The 15,139-nt window shown below is 42.4% G+C and overlaps 1 protein-coding gene across 1 annotated transcript in view; it reads right to left on the bottom strand.

Moving 5' to 3' along the window:
• ACAT2 (acetyl-CoA acetyltransferase 2) overlaps nt 1-8,412 on the bottom strand; it is an 8,590-nt gene extending 178 nt beyond the window's left edge. Inside the window, exons 1-8 of the mRNA XM_039568070.1 lie at nt 8,283-8,412; nt 8,049-8,183; nt 6,683-6,864; nt 5,729-5,846; nt 4,816-4,959; nt 3,639-3,761; nt 2,811-2,965; nt 564-674 (exon numbers count right to left, since the gene is read on the bottom strand). Of these exons, the coding sequence (XP_039424004.1) occupies nt 564-674; nt 2,811-2,965; nt 3,639-3,761; nt 4,816-4,959; nt 5,729-5,846; nt 6,683-6,864; nt 8,049-8,183; nt 8,283-8,331 (1,017 nt within the window). The 5' untranslated portion in view covers nt 8,332-8,412. The remainder of the gene's footprint in view (nt 1-563; nt 675-2,810; nt 2,966-3,638; nt 3,762-4,815; nt 4,960-5,728; nt 5,847-6,682; nt 6,865-8,048; nt 8,184-8,282) is intronic.
• Nucleotides 8,413-15,139: the final 6,727 nt, after the last annotated feature.

Raw genomic sequence — 15,139 nt, 5'->3', positions numbered from 1 at the left:
GAAAAAAAAAGCCAATATAGACAGTCAAAACATTTAACTAGCTTAGCTGACTTTAAGCATAAATGACTTCGCTGGGATCTAGCCCTTGACTATGTGTGAGCTTGAAACCACAAACACCATTCCATACAAGAAAGGGCATATGAGTGCAACAGCTGGTAATAACCAGTATTTCTTCTGTCTTCACTCTGAAGATAACAGGTAAATTTAGGGAGGGGAGAATAATACCTGTGCTTTTTGCCATCACTAAAAGAATACTGTGGCAAATACACGTGAAGCAGCAATTTCAAATTCTGAATTAACTATGCTTGAGCAGTTGCCTAGATTTGCATAAAAATCCACTGCAAACACGTTGGAACTTGTTCAGTTGGGAAACTGCTAGCAAAGCCAGCAGACAGAGCAGTGTGAGGAAATGCGTGCTGGGGCTCCCACCCTATTTGCTTAAAGTGATTGCAAGAGAGCTGTGCTCACCCTTACAATCCAGATGCACAGAATGGGATAAGTTTGAGTTACAAGAGGTAAACTAATGCCAGCCTACAAATAAATGGCAGCTTACAAATCATTACCTTTTCTGGATTTACTTTCAGTTCTTTTGCTATTGCAACAGAGAGTGATGCAAAGGCTTCATTAATTTCAAACAAGTCAACTTGTTCCAGAGTCCAGCCAGCTTTGTCAATCTGAGAAAACAATACAAATAGGACCTTATTATCTTTTAGGTCTTCCTTAGCACCAGAAGCAGCTTCTCCTAAGATGTAAATTGGGTGATTTGAAGCTACCACTTCAAAAAATTTGAAGGAAAAGTTTTTTATAGCCAGTGTTGATGAGAGAATCCTTGAAGACTACAGACAAAACTTCAGTGTCAGACAAGTCAGTACAATGTACTGTAATAATGCTGGCTGCTCATAAAAATCTTGACTAATTTTACACGTGTAGTGGTGGTGGTGCAATTGTGAAAATCCAGCTGTATGTGGTGCCCTTACTAGAACAAGCACTGGATTCAAAAGTAGGCTTTAACAGATTAAAAGCAATTTTTTTAGGATGTAGTCTGACTCCATTAGGGAGTCTCTACTTATTAGAGACTTTTACACTGGAAATAGTGAGGTGTCAACCATTAGTGATCAGTGCCACATCCAATTTGTCCAGTCTCTCCTGCCTTTACAGTGGAAGTTGCCACTTCAAGCTTCTCATGGGTGACTATTTTGGAAGATGGTTTGGCTCATGTTTTCACTTGAGAAACTTGTGATGCAATTGCCTACTCTGGTACAGGCTTAGGCATGTTTCACATATGTACATTTTTACTTCCACTCGCTTTGTTTCTAACAGCAATACTTCATCAGCAGAGTAATCATAATGACATTTCACAACATAAGCTAGCCAGACTGGTGCACCTCTGAGGCTACAGTCAAGGAGGAAAGCCTTTTTCTACTAGATAAAATAAAGACCGTATGGAGTATCCCATTCTTCTGGAAAAAGCTTAAGATATATACTATGTTATTGTAACACTCAACATATTCTCTCACGATAAAGTGCTACAGTTTTGAAGTGATAAGCGTAATATATGGAGGGTGTGAACATGTGATAATGCCCATTACGAAGTTTAATCACAGAATCACAGAATCTTCTGAGCTGGAAGGGACTCATGAGGATCATCGAGTCCAACTCTTAAGTGAAAGGCCCATATATATGGGATCAAAGCCATGAACTTGCTGTTACTAGGACCATGCTCTATGAAGGAGTAGTGTGCCCTTTTTCATAGTATCTATACAGTTACAGGCACAGCTTGCCTGTTCCACAGTTTAAACTAAAATTCTGTATTGTATATGCAGTTACTGCACCCTTCATTTTAACTAGCAGTTTGAAATCTGGTAAGAAAAAGCTTTAGCATTATAGTTCTGATTTTCTTGTCAAAAGCCACAGAACTTGGTGAGTTCAAATCAGAGCTCCACAGTGCCAGGACATTTCAGAGGTGAACAAAATAAGGCCTTTTACACAGTATTAAAAAAAATAAGGAATATTAAAGTAAATCTGTTCTTAGCTGTACAAGAGCTCTTTTCATGCTCAATTTCATAGCTAAGCTTTAACAAATAATCAGCTGGGGCTGCCATGGGCTACATCTGTATTAGGAAGCAGCATGGTACCAGCAGGGATGCTCACTGGGGCATTGAGAACCTTGTCCTGTGGACTGAGCACTGAGTACATCGGTGGGTGCAGTAATGGTCTGAGCACGATAGATGTGGCTTTGGAATGCACCTTCCTGTTCAGTTACACCTGAAAGGAATCCAATTTGTAAACTCCAAGCTTTTTGCAGGCCAAACTGAAACACAAAGGGCACCATCCCATTTGCTAATGCAGATGGCACTCAGTGGCCCTTCCCTCAGTGTTGTACTATTGCAAATACAATCAGGCAATGATCTGAAAATTAACCTGGCCAGACACAGCATCAGAACCATATCACAGCAGGACCAAATTATCCCATAATTTGGTTAATTATACACATCCCTGAAATCTGATCTTCAGCCTCCTAGGTTATCTAGGTACCCTTCCACAAACCCGACTAGTTTATGCTCTGAAGTCCATTCATACACCTATACATTTGGGTTTTCTTTTTCCAACAAGTAGGTACTCCCCTAGTAGCACTAGGATTCCAAATCTTATATACTACACTATTTTGAGTATTTTTTTTTCACATGGTTTACTTTTTTCCTACTAAGTTTTCTTCAGAACAGGGTGAAACCAAGACATGGCTAGAAAACAAAAAGCAATTACAAGCAAGAGTTTTAACATAATAGATACATAGATGAGTGATTACTTACAGCTTTCCTTATTGCTGAAATGGGCCCTACTCCCATAATAGATGGATCTATGCCTGTCTGAGCCCAAGATACAATCCGAGCCAAAGGCATAAGACCTCTCCTAGCAGCTTCCGATTTCTTCATTAGAAGAACAGCTGCAGCTCCATCATTTAAACCTGTGGAGTAACAAACAACTTGTACGTATTTGTTGGGCTTTTGGCTTTTACTGTACCACTTTCTCCTGCTTGCATAAGATCACAATCTAGACAGAACAAAAATCACAAATCATTTACTGGTTTAGGTCAGTATTGTTCATATCAGCCAAGTCTGTTCTCTGCCACAAACACTTCAAACTATATTGGTGTAAATGTGACACCTTGTTGATTCTATTTGGAAATGAGCAGGTGGAAGAATCAAAGTACAATCTGAAAAAGAAGTACATCAGATTTATTAGGCAGGCTTTGGGAGGGGCAGCATAAAGACAAAGGAAGATGTTTAAAAGCTGCTTGTGGCAGTCCCACAGGAGTAACATTTTCAAACATGAATCATTAAGTCTTCCATTCTCCAGATCTGCAGTATCAGAAACTCTTAGTTTTAAAAGGAAATATTCTTTCCAGCCTATCAAATATTGCTGTTATTGTCCAAACTCTTGTATTGTTTCATAGAAAACAAGGAAACAAAAGAAATCCTCCACCACATCTAAAATGGAGTTCTACCTACGTAGTCAAACACATTGCCATTTCCTGCAAAGCAGTAAACACACAGCAGCCACACCTCTCACAGAGACCCTGCCTTGAGCCATAAGCACCTACTGTTCTTTTCTATTTCATTCAAGCCAGATGGACCAACCTGAAGCATTAGCTGCTGTTACTGTCCCAGTTCCATCTGTTAGGAAACAGGGTTTTAACTTTGCCATTGTTTCCAAGTTGCTCCCATGTCGAGGGTGTTCATCTGTTTTAATTTCTATAGGACCTGCAAAACAGAGCATTATGCTCACAGGAGGGTCTAATCACACACACACACATCTCAAACAGAACGACAGCAAAAACAACAGGCTGAGTGGGAATATGCACCATATTCCTTTCAACCAACAAGGCATTCTTATGTTGGAGACAGCTTCCAACTCAAGGGAGTTAACTGCTGTAACCCTCCAGCTCCTTCTGGCAGGGCAGACAGCTCAGATTTTCTAAGACAAACACTAGCAGCTAAAATACTGTCTAGTTGTGCAAAAGTCAGTATTGTTCTTGCTTTTCCTAACCCAATAGCTTCTCTTTCCGCAGGAGGTTGTATTTCAAACAATACTTCTAGTAATCTCGCTACAAAGAGCTGTCAAGTGTCACTAAATATTATCATCTAAACGGGTATCATGAAATCCCTCCGTTAGTTTGCAGCCTGCCTAATGCCAGGACTTTTTCTGCAGGGTCTATTCAATGGAAATATTGAAACACTGATTCTTGATTTCTTTTTTGAAAATTTAGTCTTTGCATCTAACTCACAAGGAGCTGGGGAATTCCCCTGCTCTAGAAAGAGACATCTTAATAGGTCTGTTTATATCCGTCACCTAAAGAGAAATATACCCAATATATGTAACCTGACTACATAATTAACTAGTAACCCTAATTATTGTCACTGTGTATTTTACTAGGTGGGCAAGGTTTGTCAGATCAACATGACTGTTTTAAGTTTGGTGCAGCAGGAGTCTTAACAAAATGAAAATTACTGATTTTGGTACCATATCCAAGCCTATGTTAAGTTAGTGCTTTGTCTAGGTTGTTATTCTATCTCCAGTAAAACACAGTGGTAGTATTTGCAGAAAACTACACTGAGATATTCCACATTTGAGTTGCTTCTCTCTTATTTAAAATATAACTACTGAAAGCTGAAAAAGAGAGCAACAGGCTACATGCTTACAAAAAGCATGTGTAAGTGGGAAACCATCCACTGATTACAGGAGACATAGCAGATTACAGGAGACATAGCAGATTTTTTTCCCTAAAGTCAGCTCTCATCATCCACTCACACTTACCTTTTTTAGAAGGTACAAGAACAGGAACAATTTCTTTTGTAAAATAGCCAGCTTTCTGTGCTGCCTCTGCCCTGTTTTGTGACTGTACAGCAAGTTGGTCTTGTTCCCCTCTGCTGACTTGCCACTGATTGGCCACATTTTCAGCTGAAACAGGAACAAAATGCAAACTGCCATCAGGAAATGCCAAAATTTTAAGTTGCAAAATTTTAAGCACAAATGTAGTCATTAATGTTTGCTGTAGGAAGCAGCTGACTATGCTGAATGGTTTCCATTCAGATTTCCTCATTTTGTTTACTCATGATTCTCTACTATATTTTCACTTGAGGTTTAAAATTTCTGTGTGGAATCTCCTCCCAGATGATATATCAAATTAAATCAAATACAAACAAGCTTTTCTAGCTTATTGCTTCTCTGAATTACTATGCTCAGATTTCTCTACAGCCACTTCAGAAAAGCTAACAGTTCTGAAGTCACTCTGTCTCATAAGCAGGGTCTGGAAAAGCAGTTGGCTGACCATCCCATCCAGGGTGCAATAACCTCAAGTTGTAGAACCACACATATCAACAGGACACATTGCGTAACTCCTCCCCACTGTAAATCTGTGCTGCTGAATGCTCCAGTTACATACAGGGATTATTCTGTTTATTTTTTTTTCTGAAATTAAATTTCTCAGATGTAGAAGAGATGCAGACACATTAGTTCAGACAGAAGAAAAACCCAAAACAGTAGCTTTACAAACAAAATGGAAAATGCCTTCAATGCCTTTCAATATTATGTACTTCTTTCTTTCTTTTTCATGACTAAAACATAAGGAGAGCTTGAAACACATTATTTGTAACTTTAGATTTCTGAGATTTCCTGTCAGTGAACTCTTTCAGTTGACCATCTCATTTTACGGACTGTCACCACTTACCTGTTATGCCCATATGGTACTGATAAAAAGCATCTGTAAGGCCATCAAGGATTATAGTGTCCTGCAAGGAAGCCTCTCCCATTCTCACCCCAGCTCGCATGTGAATGACATGAGGAGCCTGCAAGAGGGTATTTCGAAACGAGTCAGATGTTTGCATCTCCAGTTCACAATTCAGCCAGACCATTGAAGAAATCCCTGCCTGCTGGCTGGAGGTACCCATCCCAAATCCTGGCAGTCTCTCCAGCTGCCTGCTCTGCCTGTCCCTCCAGAGCCTGCCAGCTGGTGTGCCATTTGGCCTCTGCATTCCCCTGGTAGCAGATCACCACACTGCAAGTGTTGTTTCCTCTCCACAGACCAAATCTATCATTCCTGGGGCTGTGGCTCTCCATCCTACTAGCCTGCTCCAGGTAGTTCCCAACTGCACTCTGCTGCCAGGGAATGTCAACATCACTCTCTGCACAGGCAGCTGAGCCCGGGCCGAAGAGGCCATCCATTTCTTGGGCATCAGACCATCTCAGACCCATTCCTGAATACAGCCTTGGGATGAACACCTTGAAATAAAACTGCTTTGCTTTCTTTCCAGGCTCTAATTGCTTAGCGAACAATAACATTTTCAGTTATTCCTTCTCTGGGCTTCTTGCAATACGAAAATCCTGTCTACTGCCAGCTGTCACAGGCAAATCATTCACCACAACAGAGCTGAATGGAAATGAAAATGGAATTTTAAATGCAGTGTGTGTTTGCAGCGCACCTTTTCAGTAGCTACAGTATGAGGTCTTTTCCTTTTTTTAAAAGCACACTACTGAAGTCAACTGCTGTATGTGTAAATTCATTCGTAAGCACAGCAACCCTTTCGATCGGCCCCCAGGCACCAGCCTGGAAACACGGGGTTTCAACATCGGGTTCTTTGCTCCCAGTACGTTGGTGCAATGTGACTGCGATCCTATGCTTTACCTTGCTCATGCTTTCCATGCCTCCTGCAACCACGATGCTGGAGTCTCCCGTCAGTATGGACTGAGCAGCCAGGCACACTGCCTTCAAGCCCGACCCGCAGATCATCTGGCAGCTCCAGGCGGGCACAGAGTATGGGATTCCCGCAGCCACACTGGCCTGCCGGACGGGATTCTGGCCAGCACCTGTGGGAACAGGCAGCATTTTTCTTTTATTCTTAAAAAACAAATGTCTGCCTTTTCACTGTTCACAACAACACCCCAATTCCACCAAAATTTAGAGCTTGCTCCTGCTTTCAGCTGGTGGGTAGAGAAGTGCCCAGCAGTAATCTATAAACAGAAACCTCTTTCATTTATATTGCTGATCAACTAACACCTGCTACTGCTAGTTTTATATCTGCAACTCTGCTTTTGATGCCAGGTCAGATGAAACACTACTTCAGATCAGCCCTAGCCTGTTGTCTGTGTAAGATGAGAAATCATTTAAATTGCTTCTTGCTGAAGAGTTTCTTTTTGACATCTTCTGTACCTCACCAGCAGTTAACTTTCCCTGAAAGTTCATATGGAAACCAAAAGCACAACTATGCACAGATGGACCTGAAAGCTTCCAGTATTTGTTGTGATCCTGATGGAGATAATAGGATCACTATATTCTAAGAAAACACTCTTCATCTGCATCTCCCCAGGCCAAAGCTCTTTGTACACAAAGAAAAGGACAAGGAGAGCACATCATTCCGCAAGCTAAAAATATAGAGGAATCTGAATCATCTTTAAGATAAAAATATGTATTTCCTTCCTCCACATTTAAAATACAAACCTGCCTATGACTACGCTGATTAAACATTACCCTGGAAAAAGCAGGAGCAAGTTCAAAACAAACAATTCCCTGCCAGCTACATTTTCATTGAATCAAAATGTTTGTCTCCAAACAAGTGGCATCATAGATCTTGCACATCGGTCCTGCAGATAAACACAAATGAAGGCCTAGCTCTTAAAATCTCAGTGTTACCATTACTCAGGATGTTAAATTTAGGAGCTGAGATGACCAAGGTGAGAAGGATGTTTTAACAAAGAAAAGAAACTGACATTCACACATACACTGTTGGCAACTTCAGGGATTTAAAAAAAACCCGAACTATTCCCCACAAGATCCTTTCCAAAAACCCATCCTTTCAGTCACCCAGACCGTATGGAGAAGCAGCCACGATGCCTCTCAAGTCCTTTGTTAAGGCACCGCGTTCCCAATGGCGAGGGATAACGTCCCTGCAATGTGAAACCCGAGCTGTTTCAATGGGACAACCCCGGAGAGATGCGGCCGCGGAGAGGGTGAGCCCGGCCGCGGGCGGAGGGGTCCCGCCGCCGGCCCGTACCTGCGGTGAGGACCTGCCCCAGGATCACCTCCGACACCTCCTCGGGGGCCAGCCCGGCCCGGCGCAGCACCTCCCGGATGGCGGCGGCGCCCAGTTCGTGCGCGGGGAGCGAGGACAGCCCGCCGTTGAAGGACCCTGGGAGGGGAACACAGAGGGAGAGCGCTCAGCACCCGGACACCCGCCCGGCCCCGGCGGCAGCATCCGCCATCCGGCGCGCCCGCCGCTGCCTCTCACCCACGGCGGTCCTGGCGGCGGACACGAAGACGACGGGGTCCGCGCTCATGGCGGCAGCAGCAGCCGTGGGAGCGGAGCGGAGCGGAGAGGAGCGGAGCGGAGCGCAGCGCAGGCGGCGAGAGCGGAGCGGCGGCCGCGGCCGGGGCGAAAGCGGAGTCGGCGCCGGTCCCGCCCCTCACCCGCCCCAGGCGGGGCGGGTGGACGGAGCACGAGCAGGGGATTCGTTGCCGGACACCTGAGGACAGCGCGGGGGCCGGCCGGGCGGTGGCGTGGCCGGGCCGCCCTCTGGGGCGATCGATGGGGCGAGGGTGGCCTTGGCCGGCTCCTTCCCAGCCCCTTCCCAGCCGGGGGCGGAGGGAGGAGCGGCTCCGCCGGCTAGGCCGAGGCTGCCGGGGTCGGTCACTTCCCTGTGCCCCCCGCTCGCACACCCGGTGCCTGCGCACCGCCGGTTGCCAGCTCCGTCTGCTTATTTACAGAATAAGGCATGCGGGTCAAGTGCTGTCTTGTCATATTGTGGCTTTAAGGACAGGTTTTTTATTTCATAGGATCTGCGTGAGCAGGAAGAAAGAATAATAATTTGAATTAAAAGATACAAAACTGCCTATCGCTAGTTTGATCTGCTCAGCAACTAATGTCTAGCGATTACCAACACCCAACTCGGCCTTTTTATTTCTTTTTCTTAATTTTAGCAGAAGCCTGACATATATATAAAATATTTATGTTAGCATGGGCAGTGCTTCGCCGCTGGCCCAAAAGCTGTTCCTGTCTGACCTCCCAAAGAGGCAAGCAGGGGGCTGTTCCCAGGCTGCTTCCACGGGAAGCGACGCTGCAAGGGGAAAGGCGAGGTAGCCGGGAAGGACGAGGCGCTGGCCGCAGGAGCTCCTGGCAGCCAGGGAGCTGGAAGGAAAGGAGGCTACAGCCTGTGGCCGCAACCCACAGCAGGGCAGGCAGGCAGGAATGTTTCTCTGCGGGGAAATGTAGGCGGGAAGCCTAGAGATGCGAGGTGGGGAGCAGCAATATTAAGATATCTGGAGGAAGACGGGACAGAATAAGGGGAGGAACCAAGAAAGTAAGTCAAAGCAACTAACAACAGTTTAAAAAAAAAATTACACGGGTTGAAATAACTGGTCTATCGCACAGCCTAGAACTTCGGTCCTTACTCCTTCCTTCCTCATTCAGATACCTGGCCTAAGGGACATGCCAGCCAAAGCACTGCATTGAATTTGCATCTGAAGACCAAGAAGATGGTTGGAAAATGTGCTGTTGCTCCTACCTTAGCTACAAAGTTGGGAGACTTTTTTTTTTCTATCCAGGTAGTAAAACTCCGTAGGATTTCGCAGGGAGAACAGAAGTACAAATTAAATCCTAGAAAAGCACACAGTATGTGATGACAAACACTAACGAACATAAATGTGGTTATATATGCAGTGAATGTACTGGTATGCCTGTGGTCACATCCTGCACGTTGGCTAATCTGAACTTGGCAGTATTAAATCTGCTTCCACAAAATGCATCTGAACCTTCTGTGTGGGCACAATGAGCAACAGGAGCACTATAATACTTAAGTCAGATTCTTCTGACTCCTATTAGCCTCTATTCTTGCTTTAAAATTTTAAAAGGTACAGCATTACTAGATAGGGAAAAAATCCTGCTTCAGCTATGGTGAGCAAGAATGTTGGCCTAGATTTCACCAATAACTCTGTTAAACCATGCTGCAGGACTCCAACACTCAAAATACATTCCTCCTTTTTGGTCTTTGTGAAGGATAAGGCCAAAGCAGGAAACCCATGTGTCATAAGATTTCTTCAGTTACTTTGTGGTTTCCAGCTTTCAGCAAGAGAAAAATCCCCTCAGATATCTTCAGGAAAGGAAATCTCTGGAAAATCCCGCAGGCAGCCAAATGCTTAGGTGGATCGATGTACCAGTCTCTTAAGGAGATGCATTAAAGATGCATTAATTGGCATGCACCACTGCTTTTCTCTAATGATGCTGTGCACTCAGAGCAGTTGATAACACTGACAAAAACCTCCGATTAAATCTGGAGGGGAAAAACATGTTTTGTGTCTTTTCAAAAGGCTATCAGTGAGCAACCAGTAGAACTAACATTCAAGCAAAACTCAGGAATATAGGATTTTAAGCAATACAGTGATTGTTTTAGAAAAATATTGTATGGTTCCTGAGCAGCCTTTTATGACTGAATGTAGTCCCTGCACCTTTTCAAAATTCAGTAGAGTGAATAACACAGACATATGAGGGCAGCACCAATAACCTTGTTTATCAATTGTACCATATACCAATATGTCATTCTTAATGTAACATTTGACTGATTACAACTTAAGGTCATCGATGTAAATACAAAGTCAATAACGTGAGATGAGCTCAGATTAAATGTCAGCAGGTGTTCAAAGTCCACAACTGACAGTACACCTGAAGTACACCTTATGAACAGGATTCTCTTGTATTTAAAACTTTACAAATATCACCACAAATATTGAATGGAACATAAAGCAAGACTTCAGCCCCTTCCCTCCCCACACTTCACTAGCAGATGGAAAAAGTTCAAATATGAAGCGACCTTAGGGACTTCAGGCCAGCTCACCTCAGTGAGCTGATCTGCTGCACTTTTGCTCTCAGCCCTAATCAGCAGAACTGTTTTGCAGCTCAACATTAGTGACAAACCAGGCTGTGATGGTGGGGCACCCAAAACCAACAGATATTAATTTTCTCTTGATATGTCTATCAGGTTTGCAGTATTCTATTTAACTCTGCTTAGATGGTGTCCAGGATTGAGATCCAAATGGATAAAAGGGGCATGTAACGTAGCAAAATAGTGTAGCAATTGCTCAAAGGCAAATAATTATGAAACATGCATGGTACAGATCAAAGTTAAGTTATTTAAATGCAGAGAAAACCAAACTGAATGGGAGTAGGCAGCTGTGCTTTTAAATTCAATGTAGTTAATGAGCAGCATAATACTCAGTAGCAAACTACTGCCCTATGCTGGTACATTTTGCTATTTCTTAGAAATCTAAACTCTGGGAAATGAAGTCATCAATTCAGAACAGAAAGCTTACTTGCTATCAGTTGCACAAAGTTTATTTACTACTTTGCTATGAACACAATCAAATGGACATGTGCCTTCCATTAAATACTCAAGGTGCAAAGATTCTTGCATTTTCATTTGCTAATGGTGTCACAGTTTTATTAGAAACAGACAAAAAGAGGATTTCAGTGTTCACTGATTTACTCTCCTGCTAAATAACTTTTTTCTAAATCTGACCTTTAAAAAGATCACTATTGTTACCAAAATTTGAAGCCCTTGCTTTTTTTTCCTTAAATCTGACACTTGGTCAATGAATATTTGCAAAAACAGGTTTGCTGGGAATGTGAATGTAATAAAAACGAAGCTACACCTCTTAAAGGAAAAAAAACCCAAACAAAACCCACTTACTTTAAATTCATAAATCTTAATATGAGATTATTCTAATTTTTTAAAAAACAGATTTCACAACTTTCCTGCAATAGCAAATTCTCCAGTCTATAAAGTCTTATACACAAATATTGGTACTAATATCTGCTTAGGGCACTCAGGCTTCCTGGACACCTTTAGCACCTTCAGGCCTTTTTTCGTGTGTAGAAAGACAATTCATTCTTCTTCCAGGTTTTCTTAGCAGTGGACTGACATTCAGTTGTCCATGGGTAGGTTCAGCACATAAGGCATATTTCAGAGGACACAGTTTTCCCAGTGAGGACAAGAGCAACATTTTCTAAAATTTCTCAATCTCCAACCTGACTGACAGGGTCCTTGGAAAAATCAAGGCAATAAAATGTCCTTGGCTGTGTTAAGAGCAATCTGTGTCTCCCTTGAATCCATCTTTGTAAGAGAATATTCATAATGTAACTGGTGTTTAATTAAAAAAATGTTGTCTTCCCCTCAGACAGGAAAACTTTTGCACTATTAAAACTATCTCAGCCTTTCTATGGTTTAAAAAAAAGTGTAGTAAATACCTGGGCTTATAACCTTAGCAACTATGTGCACAGCTGTACTCCAAATGCAAGCTTGCAGTATTTATCAAGTATCCCCAAAAACTAATTTAACTTGAGTCACCATTTGGCTGTAATTGTATCTGGATGGATTATCAATCAGGGGATGTCTTCAGGACAAGCTCTGGAGTTCACTCACTGGCGTGGTCAGTCCCTAACAGGAAAAAACACCTGACCACTCTGAGGCACACATAGATTCATAGGGGTGTGGGAACACTGCAAGTGCTGCCATCTCAGAGACAAGAGATGCAAATCAAATTGGGTCTGTGTAGCTGTACATTATCATACAGCTGACTTTATATGCTTTCCAGGAATTTATATATAGATATATAGATATATATATAGATATACACACACACATGCATATATATAAAAACTGTTAAAATTTACTGGTAATTAAAAATAATCCTTGTAAAAGCTTTCTGAAGAAGTTTAGTAACTTCTTGTTATAAAGATGTAAGAAAAATATGTGATAATTCCACTAAGAGCCATAAAAGCTTGTTTTAAGGAGATATAAAGGCAGCACTAAGTCTGCAGCCTAGTATTCAGGAAGCTTCTCTAAAAGAGAGAGAGTTCACTGATGTCAAAGTTGGGCTTTCTGCTGCCCAGATCTTTAACAACTAGTTACCTGATGGACCTCTCTGTATCACTTTCTTCTCAGAGCAGCAATCCATAGGTTTTCTCTTTCTCCCACACCTGTAGGCTGCAGCAGCCTTTTCCAGTGCACCTGAGAGCTCATTCTCTGCTGCAGATATACCATGGGTTTGCCTTGCTCCATTTCCTGTCCTTGCAAGTCAAGGACAGCCTTTGCAAGAGCCGACTGGCCTTTCTTTAGTTCCTGATACTTCAAGGTCCTTTAAAATGCCAAGAAATGTACGTACGGTACTCCAAGCATTTTCTTTTTACTTTTGAGAAAGGCTTTATCTCATTTTCCCTCTAATTCCTCGCTTTCCTGACCTGCAGACTAATTATTTTTATGAGTGTTTTACAGTAGGAAACGTTTTCCCTCAGAGCCTGCCTTCCCTGGGGACAAACAGCATCCCTCAGAGCTGGGAAACATTATGGTGCTTGTGTTGGTCCAGAGGGCTTCCATGTGAAACCAAGGGGTGGAATAGAAACCCAGAACTGAGGAGGTAAAACCAAGGAGGAGCCATCCAGTTAATGGATAATTAAGTTAATGAGTAACACACCATCATTCAAGGAACCTAAAACCCAGGGGTGAGCTGTCCTGCCCACACATTCATAATCTGGTTCCTATCCCATTTTATCATTATAGGTGAATCAATATATGAGTTTGGCTTTTGTGTTGGACAGATCATGATGTGCCCTCTCATGCAAGGACCGATGCTGCTGCTGGGGGTTATGATACCACCTATTACTTGAAAAGCTAATTTACTCCAGTTACTCCAGATACAACCCAAGGTGGGTGTCAACACATTTGTTCCAGCAGCACTAGAAAGTCCCAGGTTAGTTCTCACTGTGTAATGTGATGAGCAAACAGAACAAAAGAGTATTTCAGTTAAATGTCCTCTTCCCAAAGGTACCAGAGCACTGGTTACCAAATTGTTGCCCTTATTTCCCTAAACAAAAGTTATAGGTGTAGCTTGATAATACACTTACTAATTTGAAAATACTGAAGGAAGACATCCCAGAATATTAAGCTCTGCAGGATGATTCCACTTATCTCTACATGTCCCTGGCTGCCTGCCTCTTGCTCAGCTAGCATATTTCCCACAAATGTAATCTACACTTGTAGAGATAAATTAAAAATAACTAGGTGCTGACAAGGGGTAAAAAATGCAGGAATACTTTCTACGTGCTCATGAACACAAACAATGGTGGAAGGTTTACCATCCCACTCCTTAGAGTGTATCTGAGCTAGACCCTTTATTTGTACTACTAAGAAGACACAAAGGAGGTCTGGCTTCTGAACATAACAGAAAGTAGCCAAACTCTAGACAAAATACTGGGAGATCTTGAGTTTAAATCACCACTGATAGACAGAAAATGTTAGGTATGTTATACACAGAATAGAAGCAGCCTTGAGTGTACCTCTGCATCTATTTTATGTAGAAAAAGTTTCAATTTCTTATCCTGCTTGGCTTATGTGCATTTTTAGTACTGTAATGTTTACGTTTGCACATGAGGAAATCAAGTCAATTTGCTACATTAATGTTCTTATTAAGGCCTACTCTAATATTTCAGTGCATCTCTCATGCTGCCATATCCAGCGATGGCTTCATCTGTTAATTGGTATCTTGAATGCTTAAAACAAATACCTGCAAGAAAAGCAGAAGCAGGAAACAGTGTACAATAATCACAGTGTATCTCTTTTCACTTTTAAATGAGGTAAGACTTCAAAGGAATTTATTCAGGTCCTTTCTCCTTGTGGTCACCTTACCACCCTACCTTGGGTAGCCACATCAAATCACTTGTAGCGTGGTTTTGAAACGTTTTAAGTTCTCACCGAAAAAAATCTGTGTATTCATGTATACACATACATGTGGATATTGGACCACGTGCATTGGGTTCTGTTCTGTAGTGATTATATTCTTTCTGCTACCAGTAGCAGTCAGGAGAGATTTCTGGAGCACCTTCAGCACTGACATAGTGACAATCAGCTTCATCTGTGCAACCCAGCTGACAGACTATTTTAGCCTGCAGCAACTTTACGACGTTGCCGGTAAAAGGCAGAAGCATTTACCCAATAGCACAGCTTGCGGAATGTGAAGCTTACGGATGGTAAGAAGGATGAACTTTATTTAAGCACCAGCTCAGTGCTAGACTGCAATAAAGGGCAAACTGTACTTTAT

Source organism: Corvus cornix, chromosome 3, assembly GCF_000738735.6.
Source record: "Corvus cornix cornix isolate S_Up_H32 chromosome 3, ASM73873v5, whole genome shotgun sequence".
Classification (NCBI taxonomy): Eukaryota; Metazoa; Chordata; class Aves; order Passeriformes; family Corvidae; genus Corvus; species Corvus cornix.
Note: the sequence above shows the minus strand (reverse complement) of the source record. Positions and strands in the feature narration are given on the sequence as shown.